At 44.1% G+C, this 21,874-nt stretch overlaps 1 protein-coding gene across 1 annotated transcript in view; it reads right to left on the bottom strand.

Annotated features, from left to right (window-relative positions):
- Window positions 1–3,393: 3,393 nt before the first annotated feature.
- Window positions 3,394–21,874, bottom strand: part of taf7 (TAF7 RNA polymerase II, TATA box binding protein (TBP)-associated factor) — a 50,311-nt gene continuing 31,830 nt past the window's right edge. The window contains exons 6-12 of the mRNA XM_043704294.2: window positions 18,376–18,434; window positions 17,577–17,649; window positions 15,743–15,859; window positions 15,103–15,297; window positions 13,965–14,077; window positions 12,455–12,514; window positions 3,394–3,600 (exon numbers count right to left, since the gene is read on the bottom strand). Coding sequence (XP_043560229.1) covers window positions 3,556–3,600; window positions 12,455–12,514; window positions 13,965–14,077; window positions 15,103–15,297; window positions 15,743–15,859; window positions 17,577–17,649; window positions 18,376–18,434 — 662 coding nt within the window. The 3' untranslated portion in view covers window positions 3,394–3,555. The remainder of the gene's footprint in view (window positions 3,601–12,454; window positions 12,515–13,964; window positions 14,078–15,102; window positions 15,298–15,742; window positions 15,860–17,576; window positions 17,650–18,375; window positions 18,435–21,874) is intronic.

Raw genomic sequence — 21,874 nt, 5'->3', positions numbered from 1 at the left:
ACACTTCCTAATCAGCCCAGCTTTTTCCCTGTGGCCATCCTGTGACTTGATTCTATCCTGAATAGTAGTCTGCAGAACATTGAAGTTGAACTGATTAGTTGGTAATGGCATAGATTACCTTTACAACTTTTCTTGCACTATAATGTTTGCAATTTTCCAGTCCTTTGGCACCTCCCTTGAGTGGAAGACTGAAAGTCCCCCTGCAGTTTTCACTCTTACCTCCATCAAAATTCTTAGACGCATTTGATGCCTTGTAAACTTAAAGTACCAACAGTCTATCCAACACCTTAAGAGGCATTTGGATGGGTATATGAATAGGAAGGATTTGGAGGGATATGGGCCAGGTGCTGGCAGATGGGACTAGATTGGGTTGGGATATCTGGTTGGCATGTACGGGTTGGACCGAAGGGTCTGTTTCCATGCTGTACATCTCTATGACTCTATAACCTGCTCATCAATTTTCAACCCTTCGCGTGACAGTTTCCTTCTCTGTTACATGTCCTGGTTAGCAACTCTTTATTTGGTAAAGACAAATGGAAAGTAATCGTTTAACACCTCGGTCATGTCCCCTGCCTCCTGTTCTAATTCCCTTTTTGGTTCAGCATCAGCCCATATCTTCCGTTTACCAGTCATAGAGTCATACAGCATGGAAACAGACTCTTCCGTCCAATCGTCTATGGTGAACATAATCCCAAACTAAACTAGTCCCACCTGCCTGCTCCTGGCCCATATCCCTCCAAACCTTTCCTATTCATGTACTTATCCAAATGTCTTTTAAACATTGTAATTGCACCCACATCTTTACTATTTTTATGCTGATGGACGACTTTGGGGCAATCTGGCTGCCAGTCTTTTCTCATAATTTCTTTCTCTTATTTGTCTTTTTTTAAACTCTCACCTCTGAACCTTCAATATTCCTCTTATTATCTTGGTTCACACCTTTATGTTCTACATGAAACTTGTCATAACACATATTTTCTTCATTACCTTATTTTTTTTGTCATCTCATTTCGTCAGGGATCTTTGGATTTTTTTTATCATACTTTTTCTGTTTGAGGGAATATGCCTTGCCTACATCTGAACCATCTCCTCTTTGAAGGTAGCCAATCGTTCATTTAGTTGGTTCCACCAACTTTGCATTCCAGTCAATCCTGCCCAGCTCAATCGTTATCCTTTATGAAGTCTGCTCTCTTTCAATTGGTTTTTCTCACTCTGGGTTAATATTTGTCATTCTCCACGATCATCCCAAACCTAAACCATTATAGGAAGAATGTGCAACCTTGGGAGAAGGTTCAGAGAATATTGCCTGGTATGGAAGGAAGCTGAAAAATGTGTTGCTGGAAAAGCGCAGCAGGTCAGGCAGCATCCAAGGAGCAGGAGAATTAACGTTTCGGGCATAAGCCCTTCTTCAGGAATGCTCGAAAGGATCAGAGAGTCCAAGGACACAATCAATTTAGCTAGAGCGAAGGAACAAAAAGGGTACAGTTAGATAAGAAGGCTCATGCCCGAAACGTCAATTCTCCTGCTCCTTGGATGCTGCCTGACCTGCTGCGCTTTTCCAGCAACACATTTTTCAGCTCTGATCTCCAGCATCTGCAGTCCTCACTTTTTACTGGTATGGAAGGAAGGTCTTATGAGGAAAGGCTGAGGGACTTGAGGCTGTTTCATTAGAGAGAAGGTTGAGAGGTGACTTAATTGAGACATATAAGATAATCAGAGGGTTAGATAGGGTGGACAGTGAGAGCCTTTTTCCTCGGATGGTGATGGTTAGCGTGAGGGGACATAGCTTTAAATTGAGGGGTGATAGATATTGGACAGATGTCAGAGGTAGTTTCTTTACTCAGAGAGCAATAGGGGCGTGGAACACCCTGCCTGCAACAGTAGTAGACTCGCCAACTTTAAGGGCATTTAAATGGTCATTGGATAGACATATGGATGAAAATGGAATGTTGTAGGTTAGATGAGCTTCAGATTGGTTCCACAGGTTGGCACAACATCAAGGGCCAAAGGGCCTGTACTGTGCTGTAATGTTCTATGTACGATACAATGATTACTGTTTTCTAAATGTTCCTTCACTGTCATTTGATCGACTCGGCACATTTCAATTTCAATCAGTGCACCCTTTCTTATTGGACTGGATCCGTGATGCTGTTGGAAAGTCTCCTCCACGCAATCCATTAAGTCCTAACCATTACCGCCCCTTACACTGCCAGTATCCCTGTCTATATTTGAGTAATTGAAATTCCTCATAACTACTCCATAGCATCGCCATATATTTGTAATTGTCAAAAAATGTGGCACTGGAAAAGTGCAGCAGGTCAGGCAGCATCCGCGGAGCAGGAGGGTCAACATTTTGGGCATAAGCCTGTTCTGCTGTGCGGATGCTGCCTGACCTCCTGTGCTTTTCCAGCTCCACACTTTTTGACTCCGACTCTCCATCATCTGCCGTCTTCACCTCTTCCCACATATTTGTAATTCCTGGCAGATTTATTCTTCTACATCCTTTTCTAATAGTTTGTGATCCATAGACTACAACTAGAAATGTAACTGTACCCTTTTTGTTTCTTTGCTCTAGCCAAATTGTGTCCTTGGACTCTCTGATCGTTACCTTTCTCCAACACTGCAATGCTCTTCTATCCTTCCTTTTCCATCTTTTCTGAACAATTTATATCCAGGAATATTTATTAAAGCCAGTCCTGCCTTTCCTTGATCAACTTTGTTATCACCACAAAATCATAGTTCCATATTCCAATTTGTGCCTGTAGCTCCCCAACCTTACTTACAATACATCATGTATTCTCTTTAATTTCACCCAATTACTTGTTATCTCTATGCTAGTGTTAGTTGCATCTGTAAATATTTTGTGAACACTGGGGGATTTCTAAGGCAGAGGTGGATAGATTTTTGATGGGCAATGGAAATAAAGGTTATTGGGATCAGATGGAAATGGGGAACTCAAAATACAAGCAAAGCAACCATGATCTTACTGAATGGGGCAGCGGCTTGTGGACCGGAATGGCCTACATCTGCTCCTATTTCTTTGTTTGTGACATTGAGGTTCAGCTTCAAGGATGGGGTCAGAGCAGAAAAGTGGAATTATCTTCCCTATATTTAACTGGAAGACATTTCCACTCATCTCCAGTAGTGGTCACAGCTGAGCAGTCTGATAAGTTCAGACAACAGAGGATCACAATGGGTGGCAGTGGTGAGATTCAGTAGAGAGTGTCCTTGGGTCAAAAATCTGAATTCTCGACCTTCATTACATAGACTGCAACCAGTCCACAAACTTCTTTCTTACCTTCTCCAAGGGAGTTTATGACGGAAAATAAATGTCAGCCTTGCCAGTGACACCCACGAAAGAACAATAACAAGTGCAAAAGTCTACGGCTAATACTCACTAATAGTACATTTATTGAGGTTGATATTCACATTTATGTACAAGCTACAAATGGTTTGCAATGCTGATTCTGATTCTTGGCATGTCTGGTCAAGCAGGTTGCTTGCACCCCACACACTGTGGCACTGTCCCTGTTAAAAGAGTCGGTGAGCAGTCCTTCATTTATTCAGCAGGTTGTCAAGCTGTGACTGTAAAGAAGCCAACTGGAAAAAGAAAGGACAGTGTGTTAAATCCACAGTCTTGATGGATATCGATTATGCTTAGGCATAAACAAAATCAAACTGACAGGAGCTGTCTGCACAATGCTGACAGCTAACGCTCCTGGTTTCCTGTGCAGGGAACCGCTATACTTACTGTTCAAGAAAAGACTGCAACTGGGGAAAATGTACAGACAAAGCAGAAGGAAGTAAACACCTTCCTCACACTGTTATCCACACCAAGCAGCAAGGGAAGAACAAGTGAAAGCTGGGGGAGGTTTAGGGGAGTGGGGGAAAAGAGGTGGGATTGATGGAAAGAGCAGAGAGTGAGGAGTGAGTACAAGGGAGGTGGTGAGAGTGAGGGATAGGGAGGAGGTGGTGAGGGGAGAAAGAAGAATGAATTGACCACCAGCAGGAATGGCAATTGAATTGGAAGGATGATGGGTACAAGGCAAGGTGGGGATCAGGGACTCCTTAAAATGTCCAGTTGCTCCTTGCTGTTTGGTGTAGAGTCTACATTACCATGTACTGATCACTCAAGCTTGAGATCTTCCTAAACAATTTCAGAATCACCATAAAGACCAGCAGAATTTCAGAAAACATTTTTCTCCTTCACAGGATGTCCCAAAGTGTTTCACAATGAAGTATTTTAGAATTATTTATTGCCAGTGTTCAAATATCACAAAGAAACATAGCAACTTGTGCAAAGCAAGTTCTCAAAAACATGAATGTAGTAATGAATGGATAATCTCAACTGGTGATGATGCTCAAATATTAAACAGTAGTCAGATATGAGAGCAGAGGTGGACTAAGTTTAACCTCTCATGTGACAGACTGCACATGCTACAATGCAGAAGTCCTTCGTCACTGCACTGGGTCAGTTTACTTCGAATCTATGCTCTGATCTCTGTAGCGGAACTGGAACTATGGCCTTCAAACTCTGAAATGACAGTTAGTGCTGAGACCAGGCTGTCAAACACAGAATGCTGTACAATTGAAAAATTATATTTTGATACCAAAATATTGAAACATAATAAGGGGGCCAAGCCAAGCTGATCTGGAGGATCTTCAGTTGAGCTCCTCAGTAGAAACTCTCCTGCTATGATCCCAGCGACGTCTGGGAGCATACTCATGTCCTTCCCCGGGCCCACGTGATTTCAAATACCAATGCCTCTGGGCCCATTACACTCCATACCATTTCCTTGTCACCTCCCTGTCTCACCTGTGATTTCGATAGTACCCTGTCACCTTGCTATGTTCCTCCAGCAATGAGAGTGAGAGAGAAGAGTGAGAGAAAGAGTCAAGTGCATGCAGTTGTGATCTATAGACTGCACCTACAAATGGAATTGTACAAGAAAGTGTAAATTTTTATTTTATACAAATCTAATTTAGCTTGCAGTAGCTTTAAACTGAAAGTTACAGCTTTAATTATGTGGTTGCCAGCCTTGACTAAGCTGCTCTTTCACTGGAAACCTTGAAAAATAACTTAGTTTAAGAACAAACTGAATCTGTACCCTCATTAATTCAGACAGTCTTTTGTGTTAGAAACAGATAGAAAACATGAAACTTTATATGATTTGGCACTTGAATGCCACTTACAATAGTGCACCATGGTCTTCTGCTGCAGTGGTATTTCCTACCTCAAGGAGGGGTTCATGGTCCACCTACCCCTGGGGTGTGCCATAACATGTATAAACAAGTTTATTAAAATACCTACAATACACTGCTGTTGTCACTGCTGTAGGGAATCACAGGGAAGGAAGGCAAAGACAAGTACTTTTGCTATTTTTTTGTCTAAACGTTTTCAGCCTCCAGGAATAGATGCTTACCCCGCGACAAGAGAAGAAGCTGGTTAATTGGAGAGTATATGGTAAACAATTAAGTCTTATTCTATTCCAACGTTTCAAAGTAGTATAGCAGCTGGAAGCAGAGTTAACCAAATATATTAAAATATATTTCAGTATAAAAGTGAAGAAAATAATTAAGTAGCCCCTCATAACAATTAAAGATGGTATGACAGGTGATGTGACACATCAGCAGCATGTAGGAGTTTGTAGATATCAGCTTGGTCCACAGCAAATATAACTGTTGATTCATGCATGAGGATCCCCTCATTATTTTGCACTACATTCCATTTCCCCATTTAAAATAATAATCTTCATTCTTCCTGTCAAAGTGCAGAACTTCACATTTTCAAATATTACTTTCTATCTGCCAAAGTTTTGCCCACTTGCTTAACCTGTCTATATCCCTTGAAAGGCTCTTCCTCAGCTCTTGCCTTCCCACCTATTTTTGCATAATTCACAAATTTGGAAGCAGTGCATTCACTACAATATATAATGACTTGGATGATGGAAAATAATTGTGACCCCAGCACTGATCCACGTGGCACTCCACTAATCACAGGCTGCCATCCTGAAATGCCTTCTTTATCCCAGCTGTGATTTCTTTTACTTGGCCAAAACTCCATCTATGCTAAAACAATATCACTGACACCATCAGCTTTTACCTTATTAAGCAGGTAAATAGGATAGTGAAGGCGGCGTTTGGTATGCTTTCTTTTATTGGTCAGAGTATTGAGTATAGGAGTTGGGAGGTCATGTTGCAGCTGTACAGGACATTGGTTAGGCCACTGCTGGAATATTGCATGCAGTTCTGGTCTCCTTCCTATTGGAAATATGTTGTGAAACTTGAAAGGGTTCAGAAGAGATTTACAAGGATGTTGCCAGGGTTGGAGGATTTGACCTATAGGGTGAGGTTGAATAGGCTGGGGCTATTTTTCCCTGGAGCGTCGGAGGCTGAGGGGTGACCTTATAGAGGTTTATAAAATCATAAGGGGCATGGATAGGATAAATAGACAAAGTTTTTTCCCTGGGGTGGGAGAGTCCAGAACTACACGGCATAGGTTTATGGTGAGAGGGGAAAGATATAAAAGAGTCTTAAGAGGCAACGTTTTCACTCAGAAGGTGGTACGTGTATGGAACGAGCTGCCAGAGGAAGTGGTGGAGGCTGGTACAATCGCAACATTTAAAAGGCATCTGGATGGATATATGAATAGGAAGAGTTTGGAGGGATATGAGCCAGGTGCTGGCAGGTGGGAATATCTGGTCGGCATGGACAGATTGGACCGAAGGGTCTGTTCCTGTGTTGTACATCTCTATGACTCTAAGTAGCCTTTATGTGTGGTACCTCACTGAATGCCTTTTGGAGAGCAAAATCTCTTTCATCTTTATCTTCTCTGCTTGTTCTTCATAGAACTGTAAAAGTTTTTCAGACGAGTTTTCCCCTTCATGAAGCCATGCTGACTCTGCATTACTTTTTTTTATATATTTCTAAATGCTATGCTATTACATCCTTTGTTATAAACTTCAACATTTTTACCAGTGACTGATATTAAACTATCTGGCCTATTGTTACCCGTTTGTTGCTTCCATCCATTTTTGAATTAAAGCGTCACATTGGCAGTTTTTCAAACCTCTAGGGCTTTGCCAAAATTTAAGGGTTCCTGGAATATTACTATCTAGCAACCAACATCTCTGTAGTTACCTCCTTTAAAATCGTGGCATGGGGTGAGAGTGACAGGTCTTGACATCAAGGTCACATTCAACCAATGTGGCATCAAGGAGCCCTTGCAAAACTGGAATCAAGGGTATTGAGGGCAAACTCTCTGGTGGCTAGAGCCATACCTGACATATAGGAACACAGAACATAGAAAAGTACAGCACAGAACAGGCCCTTCAGCCCACGACGTTGTGCTGAGGATTAATCCTAATGTAAAATAAAATAAGCAAACCTACACACCCCTCAATTCACTGCTGTCCATGTATATGTCCAGCAGTCACCTTAACTGTCCCTAATGACTCTGCTTCCACTACCACTGCTGGCAACACATTTCATGCTTCACAACTCTCTGCGTAAAGAACCTACCTCTGACCTCTCCTCTATACATTTCTCCTAATATCTTAAAACTATGACCCCTCGTGCCAGTCAATCCTGTCCTGGGGAAAAGTCTCTGGCTATTGACTGTATCCATGCCTCTCATAACCTTGTATGCCTTGATCAGGTTACCTCTTTTCCTCCTTCTCTCCAGAGAGAAAAGTCTGATCTTAGTCAACCTCTCTTCATAAGGCAAGCCCTCCAGTCCAGGCAGCATCCTGGTAAACCTTCTCTGCACCCTCTCCAAGCGTCTGTATCTTTCCTATAGTAGGGCAACCAGAACTGGACACAATATTCCTAGTGTGGTTTCTCCAGGGTCTTGTAGAGCTGTAGCAAAACCTCGCAGCTCTTAAACTCGATCCCCCTGTTAATGAAAGCCAAAGCACCAAATGCTTTCTTAACAACCTATCCACTTGGGTGGCAACTTTGAAGAATCTATGTACTTGAACAGCAAGATCCCGCTGTTCCTCCACACTACCAAGAATCCTGTCTTTAATCCTATGATTGTGGTTGTTGGAGGTCAGTCATGTCAGCTCCAGGACATCTCTGCAGTTCTATGGTGTCCTATGGCCCATACATCTTCAGCTGCATTATCAATGATCTTCCCTCCATCATAAGGTCAGAAGTGATGATGTTCACTGATGATTGCACAATGTTCAGCACCATTCATGACTCCTCAGATACTGAAGCAGTCCATGTTCAAATCCAACAAGATCTGGATAATATCCAGGGTTGGGCTGACATGTGGCAAGTGACATCAGCGCCACACAAATGCCAAGTTATTATGGTCATCAATACGACCATCTAACCATCGCCCCTTGACAGTGTTACCATCACTGAATTCCCTACAATCATTGTGGGGGTTTTCATTGACCAGAAACTCAACTGAATGCACCAAATAAACACAGTGGCTACAAGAACAGGTCAAAGCTAGGAATACTGTGGCGAGTAACTCACCTCCTGACTCCTCAAAGCCTGTCCATCATCTTCAAGGCACAAGTCAGGAGTGTGATGGAATACTCTCAATACACATCCACAAGCATCCACTCCTTCCACAACCGACATTCAATAGCAGCAGTGTGTACTATCTCCAAGATACACTGCAGAAATTCACCAAAGATCCTCAGACAGCACCTTCCAAACCCTTGACCACTTCCATCCAGAAGGATAAGGGCAGCAGATATATGGGACCACCACCACATTAATGTTCCCCTTGAAGCCACTCACCATCCTGACTTGGAAATATATCATCGTTCCTTCACTGTTGCTGGGTCAAAATCCTGGAATTCCCTCACTAATGGTATTGTGGGTCATCCCACAGCAGAAGGATTGCAGTGATTCAAAAAGGCAGTTCACTATCACCTTCGCAAGGGCAACTAGCGATGGGCAATAAATGCTGGCCCAGCCAGCAAAGCCCACATCCCACAAAGAACAAATAAAATAAAATGTTAAACCTATTAGATAGATGGAACTTATCAGCTTTTAGCCATATTAGGTTCCTTAGTAGATTTTTGTCCAGCATTTATTCCCATGCTCCCCCCAAATCCCATTATTTTAGACTCTTAATTTTTCAGCATTTATGGAACGCTGTTAGTGCTGCCTATCACGACGATGGCTAAAGTATTTATTCAACTCTTCTGTCTTCTTTGGCTCTCAACTATTATGTTGCTAGCCTCATTCTCAGAGGAGGGTATGTTCACGTCACCTCTCTTTTTTACATATTTGAAGAAATTTTTACTGCCGGTTTGTATTTTACTTGGCACATTGCACTCAGTTTATTTTATTCTTTTTTTGGGTAATCTTTTGTTGGCTTTTAAAACTCCCAATCTTCTGATTTAGTATTAATAATTCCCCCATTTTATGTTTTCTCTTTCAATTTGATACCATCCTAATCTTCCATGGTTAATCATGGTCAGACTAAAACTTTTGATGTGAGTTATTAACTATTTTCTTAAATATCTTGTTCATCAACCTTCTTTGCTGCTAAACTCCTTTCCCAGTCCTTCCCAGTCAACTCAGCCCTCAATCCTACATAGTTACACTTATTTAAGTTTAGCACAGTTGTTTCTATCAAGTTTCTCACTCTCAAACTGAATGCCAAATTCCAGCAATTATGGTCAGTGTTCCCAAAGGGATCCTTTACTTGGAGATCACTTACTAAACCTGCCTCATAACACATCGCCAAATCCAAAATAGCCTGATCACCCATTGCACCCACAAGATACTGTTCTAGGAAACTGTTTGAAATACACTCTATGGCTTTCCCTTTGTGGCTATCTATGCCAATTTCATTTTCCCAATCTACATCACACATGATTAATGTATGGCCTTTTTTACATGCACTCATTATCTTCTGAATTATTCTCCGTCCTACAGAACAGCTACTGTTAGAAGCCATAGGATCATACAGCACAGAAACAGACTCTTTGGTCTAACTCATCCGCACCAACCAGACAGCCCAATGTGACCTAGTTCCAGTTGCCAGCATTTCGCCCAAATCCCTATAACCCTTCCTATTCATATACCCATCCAGATGCCTGGTAATTGTTGCAGTTGTACCAGCCTCCACAATAGAACATAGAATAATACAGTGCAGAACAGGCCCTTTCGCTCTTGATGTTGCGTCGACCTGTGAACTAATCTGAGCCCATACTCCTACACTATCCCATCATCATCCATGTGCTTATCCAAGGACTGTTTAAATGCCCCTAATGTGGCTGTGTTAACTGCATTGGCAGGCAGGGCATTCCAAGCCCTTACCACTGTCTGAGTAAAGAACCTGCCTCTGACATCTGTCTTAAATCTATCACCCCTCAATTTGCAGCTATGCTTCCTCGCACAAGCTGACGTAATCATCCTAGAAAAAAGACTCTCACTGTCCACTCAATCTAATCTTCTGATCATCTTGTATGTCTCTCTTAAAGCGCCTTTTAGCCTTTTTCTATCCAATGAGCACTTCCTATTGTAGCTTTTTCTAAACACACACACCACCTTCTGCATGAAAAGTTAGCTGTAAAATCCTTTTTAAATCATTTCCCTCCCCTCTTAAACCTATGCCCTCTTGTTCTGGTCTCCCTCACCCTAGGAACTGACCTTGAGTATTCATCCTATCCATGCTTCTCATGATCTTATAAACCTCTATAAGTCAGCCTCTGATGCTCCAGGGAAACGTAGCCCCAGCAAAACTACCTGACTGCCTTGAAATTATCCAAGTGTCCTGCCATTATTTCTTAATAATAGCTTCTAAAGTTTTCTTTATGACAAATATAAAGTTAGCTGACACATAATGCCCTGCTATCTCCTTTCCTTTTGGATTACAGGAATTAGACACTCTATCTTCCAATCTAATGGGACAAAATCTGAATCAAGGCAGTTTTGTCAAATTAAAATCAATGCATCAATTATTTCACTGGTCCCTTCTGCTAGGACCCTATGATGAAGTCTATCATGTCTGACCAATTAATTGGAGTTCACATGTGCTGTGAATAAAGAGGAACAGGTGGGTGCAAATTGTTTTTAGATTTCTAGGAGGCATTTCTATGATGCTACATCAAAGATTATTGTAGAAAATTAAAGCTTATGATATTGGCGTAGCATATTGGCATGGATAGAAGATTGGCTGGTGGCAGGAAGCAATAAGTTGGCTCAGGTTGTAAGATGTCACAAGTAGTGTGCTACAGTGATCAGTGCTGGCACATCAACTGCTTGCAATTTAGATCAAAGACTTTAATGAAGGAATGCAAAGCAAGGTTGCCAAATTTGCTGAGGTAACAAAGATAGAAAGGAAATTAAGTTGTGAAAAGGACATAACAGGTTACAAAAAGTATAAGTAGATAGATTAAGCATGTGGGTACAGTTGTGGCATATGGAGCATAATATGAAGAAAATATGAAGTTGTCCATTTTGGCAGGAGAATTTTTTTTTAAATGCCTACTATTGAAACCATGAGAGATTGCAGAACTCTGGATGAAGAGGGATCTGGGTGTCCTCATGACTGAATTATAAAAGGTTGGCATGCAATTACAACACACAGATAAGAAAACTAGTAAATTGTTATCATTTATTACAAGGTGAACTAAATATAAAAGGAGAAAGTGAGGACTGCAGATACTGGAGATCAGAGTCGAGAGTGGGGTGCTGGAAAAACACAGCAGGTCAGACAGCATCCGAGGAGTAGGAGAATCGACGTTTCGGGCAAGAGCCCTTCATCAGGTCCCCACTCTTGACTCTAAATGTAAAAGGAGGTCCTTCTTCAATTATCCAGAGCACTGATGAACCTGCATCTGGATTACTGGGCATAGTCTGGGTCACTTTATTTCAAGAAGGATATAAATACATAGGAGGCAGTTCAGAAGAGACCTAGTAGATTAATACTTGCAGCAGGCACATTGTCTGATGAGGAATGGTGTATAGAAGAGCAAGAAGTCCCTTGATTGAAACAATTTCCTAAAGGGTGTTAACAGGGAAAATGCAGGCAGGCTGTGTCCTCTTGAGAGAATCTATAATTAGGAGCACTGTTTAAGAATTAGGGGCTGCCCATTGGAATCAGAGGTTAAACAAAAACAATACTTTGAGAGTTGAGAGTGTTTGGAGCTCGCTTCCTGGAAGCAAAGTCTTTGAATACCTTTAAGGTAGAGGTAGATAGATTGTTGATAAGAGGATGAAAGGTTATCGGGCTAGGTGGGAATGCGGATTTGACTTTACTATCAGATCAACCATGATTTAATGGAATAGCGAAGCAGATCGAGGGGCTGAATAGCCTATTCCTCTTCCTGCTGAGACTGAATGTGAGCGTGAATGTGAGTGATGGAGAGATTGTGGGAGAAGAGAATAAGAGACAGAGTTGGAGACTGTAAGCAAGAGCGTGACAAACCATGTCTTTGCAGTGGGTAACAGCATGTGAGAAAGTGAGATGAGTTCTCACCTGTAGTTTCTCCTTCTCCTCCTGTTGTTTGATCTCATCAACCACAGCCTGCAGGCGATTCTGAAAGAGAAACACAGGCTGACTGAACCTGCTGGAAACATTCACTTATGATGCTATCATATGGTTGGGAGGCTGAAAGCCACCGACACTAGCCCATGACAACTGATTGAGAGCTACACAGTTTCAAATTCTTACTCCCCTTTCCCCAGAGGGGCTAACTCGCTTGCCACATCTGCAAACTCACACTTATTCCCCTGACATACACACTGTCAGTTCTCTAAAGGTGTTGACTCGCTTCCTCCCTTCCCTCCCCCCCCCCCCCCCCTCTATCTGCTGACCCTCTCTCTGTCCACTCACACCTACCCCATCAGTCACCACCCCACCACACCCTCCCACCCCCGGCAGAATGTGCTGACTCTCTCAATGCTGAAAGTGCTCTCTCACTCACTCTCTCACCTCCCCACCCCAAAGGTGCTGACTCCCTCTGTCTCCCCACCCCAAAGGTGCTGACTCCCTCTGTCTCCCCACCGAAGGTGCTGATCTCTCTCTCTCTTTCACTCTCCTCTTCCCCTTAAGCTACAGATTGTCGCTCTCCATCTGCTGAACTTGCTGAATCCCTCCCTTTCTCCCCCTCCCCCTTTAAAGTGCAGTCTCTCTCCCTCTCTCTCCCCGCCCACACCTCCTCCCCCCCACCCCCCACCCCCCACCCCCCCACTGAAGGTGCCAGGTTTCTCTCTTTCTCTCTCTCCCCCCACTGAAGGTGCCAAGCATCACTCTCGCTTCCCCCGCTGAAGATGCCAAGTCTCCCTCTCTCCCCACTGAAGGTGCCAAGTCTCTCTCTCTCTCTCTTTTCCCCCCCACCCCACTGTAGGTGCCAAGTCTCTCTCTCTCTCTCTCTCTCCCTCCCACCCTCCACTGAAGGTGCCAAGTTTCCCCCCACCAATGAAGGTGCCAAGTCCCTTTAACCCACCCCCTCCCCCACCCCACCTCCCATGCACTGAAGGCGCTAAGTCTCTCTCTCCACCCCCCCATTGAAGGTGCAAAGGTGTGCGCTCTCTCTCTCTTGCCACCCCCCCCCCTCCCCCAGCCAACACAAGGTGCCAAGCCAAGTTTCTCTCTCTCTCTCCCCCGCTCCCACTGAAGGTGCCAAGTCTCTGTCTCTCTCCCTCTCCTCCCATTGCATATGCCAAGTCTCTCTCTCTCTCTCGCCTCTGAAAATGCTGATTCTCTTTTTCTCTCTCTCTCTGGGTTCAATTCCCACACCAGCTGAGGTTACCATGAAGGACTCTCTTTCTCAACCTTTCCCCTTGTCTGAGGCATGGTGTTCCTCAGGTTAAACCACCACCAGTCATCTCTTTCTCTCTAATGACAGAACAGCCCTATGGTCTGGCAACACTATGGTGACTTCACCTTTATTTTGCCTGACTGTGCTGACACATTTCTCCCTTCCCCGAAGGAGGACAATAAGTAATTTCTAACTGGGACATCTGCCTAACACCCCTCTACTCACCTTCAATGCCAAATTCTCCACCTTCATAATAAGGTCCTCCTGTCGTTTTCTCTTCTCCTGGGTTAACTGTAATGTCTCTCTCAGTTTTTCAATCTCATACTGGAACTGCACAACTACCAGGAGACAAGAAGGAAGTTGCTGAAGTCACACTACTCAATTGACCCACATCCCTCTTGTACTCCCTTACTTCCAAACCGTTATTCGCGTAAGAAAGAAAGCCATGTTGGTTCATCTCTGGTGAAAAACAGAGTCATAGTCATAGAGTCATAGACATGTACAGCATGGAAACAGACCCTTCGGACATTTTTCTGATAGGAAGGAGACCAGAATTGTACGCAATATTCCAACAGTGGCCTAACCAATGTCCTGTACAGCCACAACATGACCTAGAAGGTGTAATGTGGTGACTGAGACAGTATAAATGCACAACAAACAGAAATCACTGGTCAGAATCTGGAGCACAGTAAACCCAATGGTATTTCACACTCACCAGGAACCGAACTACGGGTTTGCTGGGTTCAGACAGTGTGCTGATCAGCACTGAGCTCCCCCACATGCACAGATCCTGGAAAGAGTTAGGGTTTTTCAAGCAACAGGGAGGGAGAGGATCTCATTCCCCTTATGCTGAATACTTGCCCTAGCCTGGCTACCCAGAAACTGAGACATGTGTGCAAATAGATTAGATTAGATTCCCCACAGTATGGAAACAGGTCCTTCGGCCCAACAAGTCCACACTGTCCCTCTGAAGAGTAACCCACTCAGACCCATTCCCCTACCCTATATTTACCCCTGACTAATGCGCCCAACACAGCATGGCCAATTCACCTGACCTGCACGACTTTGGACGGTGGGAGGAAACCGGAGCACCCGGAGGAAACCCACGCAGACATGGGGAGAACGTGCAAACTCTACACAGTCGCCTGAGGGTGGAATCGATCCCGGATCCCTGGCGCTGTGAGGCACCAGTGCTAACCACTCAGCCACCATGCTCCAAGTAATTGTGATGCTGCCACTCTGGCCTGACATAATGGTCTCCTTCTGGCAGGGGGGAAAAGCACTGGAGAACAGTGTGTGGGAGAGGGCAGAAGAGATAGTGAGTGCCCTATTGTGTGTGAACTAGACACAGCACTGACATTACCCATTTGGTTTGATTCTTGCTTTGGTTGCATTTGAGCATCAGTTTCTTCGAGTTTCTGTTGCAAGCGACGGGCCAAGTCATCCTCTGAATCCATGATGTTTAGGTTCTCGTCATCATGGCGATCACCTTCATCTTCATCCTCCTCACTGCTGCTGCTGATGTCATTGAAGATCTCACGCAGTTCATCTCTCTCCACTGTAAAACACAGTGAGAAGACATGGAGCAGATACACCAGTGCTCAGGCCTCTCCTTTGCTTCTCAGTTACTGACCAGAACTAGCCTCATACAGACTCACAACAAATCCTATCTGCCGCTCTGTTTCATTGCACTGCCTCTGTCCCTGCTCCCTCTGTCTGTTCTTTACACAGTCTTGCCCTGTCCCCAAATCCCATTTACCTGGCCTTCTCTACCTCTTGCTTCCATTCATCTGAACCTTCTCTAACCCCCGACTCCATTTGTCAGACCCTTTAACCCCTTATCACCAAGTTTCAGCTTACCCCTTAAACCCAACGCCTCTGCCCTGCAACCACAACTCCAAAACTCATTCTCTCACCCCTAGTTCCCGCCAACCTATGGCCTTTCCTCTCCCCGAGTTCACTCATCGTTCCCCGACCCACTCAGCTCTTGTTCACTTCGGTACCTGCTGAGGTGTGGCCCGGCTTGTGCCCAGATGATCCTGGTGATGAGCTGTCGAGGTTTGGCAGTGAGCCCTGGTTCTCCACTTCCTTCGTTTCATCCTCTGCTATAACTTCCCACCCTGCGCACGGGCAACATTAAGGGGCATAACGCATCGACCAATGTCAATCAGACTGAAACATCTTCCCTCAGCAAACACTGGAAGAAAATAAAGCTGCGCGAGTGCCACAAACTGGACAGCAGAGGTCAGCGGACCATGAGAACTCCCTCTCGTAGTGGCTGTAAAAATGTATGCAGCAGGTTACTGCTTGTGAAGATAGACGTCTATGATTCCAACTGCTCTGGTTGAACCCAGTCTTCACCTAGCCGAAAATGAAGTGAAAGCAAGTATCTTTTTTAAAATTCCATCCTGGCCTGTGTGCATCACTGGTTGGCCAGCATTTATTGCCTAGCCTTAGTTTCCCCTGAGAAGGTGATGGCAAGCTGCCTGGACTGCCCCACAATGCCTTTAGGAAGGGAATTCCAGGATTTTGACCCAGCAACAGTGAAGGAACGATGATATATTTCCAAGTCAGGATGGTGAGTGGGTTGGAGAGGAACTTGCAACGTGTCACAATGCATCTGCCACTCTGGTCCTTCTAGATGGAAGTGATTGTAGGTTTGGAAGGTGCTGTCTAAGGCTATTCGGTGCATTTCTGCAGTGCACTGCTGCTGCTGAGCTTTGATGGTAGAGGGAGTGGATGTTTGTGGTAGTGATTGAGGTGACTTAAAATGCCCAGGGCCCATGTTACAAAACGTAAACAAACACTCCAAATTATCCATAACTCTACTCGATGTTCATCCTGTCCCTTACAAACCATCTATCAACTTTATAAATACTCAGCAGCCATGCTGACTACTCCTAATCAAACCTTGTCTTTCCAAACGCATGTATATCTTATCTCTCAGAATCTTCTCCAGTAACCTACCTACCGCAGATGTTAAGCTACTGGTGTGTTCCTAGGCTTTTTCTTTTTGCAGACCTTCTTGAATAATGGCACAACATTCACTACTCTCCAGTCTTCTGGGACCTCAGCCGTGACTAACGATGAGGCAAAAATATATCAGCCAGGGCCCCTGCAATTTCTTCTCTAGCCTCTTGCAGTGCTCTTGGATGTATCTGGTCAGCACCAGGAGATTTGTCAGCGATCACACATTCTAATACATCAAACACCTCCTCTACTGTGCTATGGACTGTCCCCAAGATATCACCACTAACATCCCCAAGTCATCATGTCTTTCTCCATGGTAAACACAGAGGAGAAAGTATTATTGAGAACCTCACACACTCCTACAGTACTACACATACGTGTCCACTTTGGTCTTTGAAGGTCCCTACTCTCTTTTTAATTGTTCTATTTCCTTTAATATACTTTAATAATTTCTTTGGATTCATCCTAATTTTCTTAGCCAAGGCTATCTCATGCTCCTTTTTGCCCTCCTGATTTCCTTCTTCAGTAAACTCCTGTATCCCCTACATTCTTCCAGGGATTCCCATGATCCCAGCTGCCTGTACCTGAGCTGCGCCTCCATTTTATTCTGGTCAAAACCTACATCAGGCAAACACATGCCAGCATATCAAATAGATGACCAGCTATTTGCTACTTTGCACAGCCCTGAAGGGTGGAAACTGGCTGCCGTGTCTCCTACATTACAACCAAATATTATGCTTTAAAAGTTTTCACAGACTATGACATGATTTGGTAATTTCTGTGGTCACACATGATGATACACACATCAGAAGGCACTACTTTTTGCCATAAATTGAAGCCCACTCCGTCTTCAAACAGAAAGGATACGGACACTGACAGCCTCAGCATCTGTGCTGAGCAGTCTCTTCACTTCCTTTTCCACATCTGGAGATTCAATGTACTAGGAACAAAAAAACAAATAATGAGGCTCCATTCTCACATTATGTTGGCTGAGATCATCAAAGATTTGATTTCATTCTGCACAAGCCATCAAATTAGTCAAGCACTGTACCACACGCCACAGATTAAGCTCAAAGTAAAACTTCCTCCAATTAGAAAGTGAGATCACTCTCTACACTGTCCCCATTGAAAACTTCAAGGACAGGTACAGCATAGGGTGTAATGAGAGTACTGAAAATGTGTTGCTGGAAAAACGCAGCAGGTCAGGCAGCATCCAAGGAACAGGAGAATCGACGTTTCGGGCATAAGCCCATTCCTGAAGAAGGGCTTATGCCCAAAACTTCGATTCTCCTGTTCCTTGGATGCTGCCTGACCTGCTGCGCTTTTCCAGCAACACATTTTCAGCTCTGATCTCCAGCATCTGCAGTCCTCACTTTCTCCTGTAATGAGAGTACAGCTCAATCTACACTGTTCCCATCAAACACTCCCAGGACAGGTACAGCACGGGTTTGGATACTGAGTAGTTCACCTGGACTTAAGGTCATAAATCAGTCGTGATCTTTTTGAATGGTGGAGCTGATTGGAGAGGCTCTCAGGCCTACTATAGCTCCTGTTTTGTATGTTGTTACGTACACTGTGAAATTAAACATCCTCAGGATTTATTTACCACAGGTTAGATATACACAGCATACACTCCTACAGTTACACAGATTTTCCAAGTCCTCACCTTCTTCTTTGCAGTTTTCCGGAAGCGTCTTTTCCGGACATTCTTCAGGGGGCATGTGACTGAAATCAAAGGGAAATGGCAGCATGTCAGTCATGGTGACAATCACCTGATGAGGGAGCGTCGCTCCGAAAGCTAGTGTGCTTCCAATTAAACCTGTTGGACTATAACCTGGTGTTGTGTGATTTTTAACATGGTAACAAAAGACTGTGATTTGTTTCTCAGTATGAGTCCTACTCTCCTGTAGAACTTGAGAATGATGGTGAATTTAATACACTTGTCCAAGCTATTCAAATTTTAAATCCACTAAAGTAATTATACTACACTTCTCCGATCTCCACTTTGCTTCTGCCTGTGTACTGAACAGGCTTAGGGTACAGACCTTTTGATCTTCCTCCTATGTTGCTCACCCATGATGTCAGTATAAGGACTGGTTCAATACAATAAATAGAGAGTGAGGCACCAGAAATAGTTTTGGATTCATAGGATCACAGAATCCCTGCAGTGTAGAAAGAGGCCATTCAAGTCTACACCAATCCTCTGAAGAGCATCCTACCCAGACCCATCCCCCACCCTATCCCCATAAGCCCTGTATTTAACACGGCTAATCCAAATAGTCTGCTCATCTTTGGACTGTCGGAGGAATATGGAGCACCCAGAGGAAACCCACACAGACACGGGGAGCACATGCAAACTCCACACAGACACAAGGATCGAATCAAACCCAGTCCTTGGCGCTGTGAGGCAGGAGTAACCACTGAGTCACTCCTGCTATATGCTACTGCATCTAGTATTCCCAGATGTTCTCCCGTCCAAGTACTAACCAGGCCTGAGTCTGCTTCGCTTCTGAGATCAGGCATTTTCATACTATGATGGCAAGCCAGGTAAGAGATGAAACCACAATCTTCTGATTGATACAGGACTGAGGAGAAAATGGATCTACGGTATTGGTATATGATTGGCATAGTTCTGCTTTAAATGAACAAGACATTTGGGATTCAGATTGGAGTCAGACATATGAATTAGGGATTGATGCAGGGCTATCGAAAGACGGCAGGGTAATAGGATTAGTTCAGGATTGATACAGATCTATGGATTAATCCCACTACCCAGCTCATTCCTGAAATTTGATAGAGATCTACAAGGACAGAATGAGATAGTGGGATTGTTTTAGGATTGACACAGGGCTATGGTGACTGAGCAGGGTAGTGGGATTTCTTTGGGATTGATGCAATTGATTGATTGGGATTGATGTAAACAAGGCCATTCAAGTGTGCAGAGCGAAACAAAAAGTTGTAGTAGGAGGGGATTCTATAATTATGGGTACGGATAGCATCCTTTGAAAACAGGATCGACAGTCCTGCATGGTGTGTTGCCCACCTGGTGCCAAAGTATTGGACATCTCAGATCAGCTTGAAAGGATATTGGAGTGGGAGGGGAACATTGAGCTGTTCAGGTCCATTTTGGGACCCCCAGTACAGGCAAGAGACAAAATCTCAGCAGGGAAAACTCAGCAGGTCTGGCGCACTTTAACATACCACTGTGTATCCTAGCTGACATCATCTGTGTCAGGCTTACTGCAGTCCTCCAGCGAAGCTTAATGTAAGCTCAAGGAACAGCACCTCATTTTCCACTTGGAGACTCTGCAGCCTTCTGGGCTCCATACTGGGTTCAATAATTTTAGGGCCTGAACAGCTTCTCTCATGTCCTTACCCTAACCTCCGCACACCAAGCTTTGTCATCACATGGCTGCTACCCCAACCATCCTACTGTCCGCTACTAATGGTCCCAGTTAGCAGCTACTAATTCTCCTAGGCTGGCCGTTACCCATTCCTTGTCTGTCCAGCTGTTGTACTCTCTCTCTGGACTTCATCTCCATCTATCATTTACGCCTCTGCCACCACCCCACCTTCAGTATATATTCCAATATTTTTCTTGTTATAATCAGTTCTGAAGAAGGGTCACTGGACCCGGAATGTTAACTCTGCTTTCTCTCCACAGATGGTGCCAGACCTGTTATGTTTCTGAGCAATTGTTGTTTTTGTTTCTGATTCTGTAGTTCTTTGGGACTTTAAAAAAAAAAATGGGCAAAAGGTCCTATTAAGGGAACATCAGGAATTGGAATACAAGAACAGGACCTCAAGGATTATTTGGATTATTACCCAAGCCAAAAGCATGGCTCAGTGGCTAGCACTGCCCTCTCAGAGCGCCAGGGACCCAGGTTCGATTCCAGCCTTGCGCGACTGTCTGTGTAGAGTTTGCACATTTTGTGTCTGCGTGGGTTTCCTCCGGGTGCTCCAGTTTCCTCCCACAGTCCAAAGATGTGCAGGTCAGGTGAATTGGCCGTGCTAAATTGTCTGTAGTGTTAGGTGCGTTAGTCAGAGTGGGTTACTCTTTGGAGGTTGGTATGGACTTGTTGGGCCGAAGGGCCTGTTTCCACACTGTAGGGAATCTAATCTAATCTAATTTAATCAAATTGTCATAAAGATAAGAAAGTTTTGTCAGTAAACAGATGGCTAAAGATGGTGTGGGCAAGAGGGGTTCCATTCCATGGGGCACAGCAGCAGTATTTGGACAGGAAGGAACAAACCAACCTGGGTTTCGGATCCTCACGGAAAGGAGTTCAAACTAATTAAAGTCAGGGGAGGACTCAGCGGAGGTTAAAGTTTCCAGAACAAGGAAGAGGACAGAGAATACGGAAACTGTCAGAAATCTATCTTCAGGCACAGCAACATGGCTTTGTGCATGGGAAATCATGTCTCACTAACTTGATTAAGTTTTCTGAAGAAGTAACCAAGAGGATTGATAAGGGCAGAGCGGTAGATGTGATCCATATGGACTTCATTAAGGCGTTCGACACGGTTCCCCGTGGGACACTGGTTAGCAAGGTTAGATCTCATGGAATACAAGGAAAACAAGCCATTTGGATACAGAATTGGCTCAAAGGTAGAAGACAGAGGGTGGTGTTGAAGGGTTGTTTTTTAGACTGGAAGCCTGTGACCAGTGGAGTGCCACAAGGATCGGTGCTGGCTCCACTACTTTTCATCATTTATTTAAATGATTTGGATGTGAGCATAAGAGGTATCATTGGTAAGTTGGCAGATGACACCAAAACTGGAGGTGTAATGGACACGAAGAACGTTACCTCAGATTACAACGGGATCTTGATCAGATGGGCCAATGGGCTGAGAAGTGGCAGATGGAGTTTAATTTGGATAAATGCGAGATGCTGCATTTTGGGAAATCAAATCTTAGCAGGACTTGTACACTAAATGGTAAAGTCCTGGAGAATGTTGCTGAACAAAGAGACCTTGGAGTGCAGGTTCATAGCTCCTTGAAAGTAGAGTCACAGGTAGATAGGATAGTGAAGGCGGCATTTGGTATGCTTTCCTTTATTAGTCAGAGTATTGAGTACAGGGGTTTGGGAGGTCATGTTGCGGCTGTACACGACATTGGTTAGGCCACTGTTGGAATATTGTGTGCAATTCTGGTCTCCTTCCTA

Source organism: Chiloscyllium plagiosum, unplaced genomic scaffold (genome assembly GCF_037043375.1).
Source record: "Chiloscyllium plagiosum isolate Xiang-an unplaced genomic scaffold, Cpla_swu_hap1 HiC_scaffold_11, whole genome shotgun sequence".
In the NCBI taxonomy this organism is placed as follows: domain Eukaryota; kingdom Metazoa; phylum Chordata; class Chondrichthyes; order Orectolobiformes; family Hemiscylliidae; genus Chiloscyllium; species Chiloscyllium plagiosum.
This window is presented reverse-complemented; position numbering and strand designations above follow the sequence as displayed.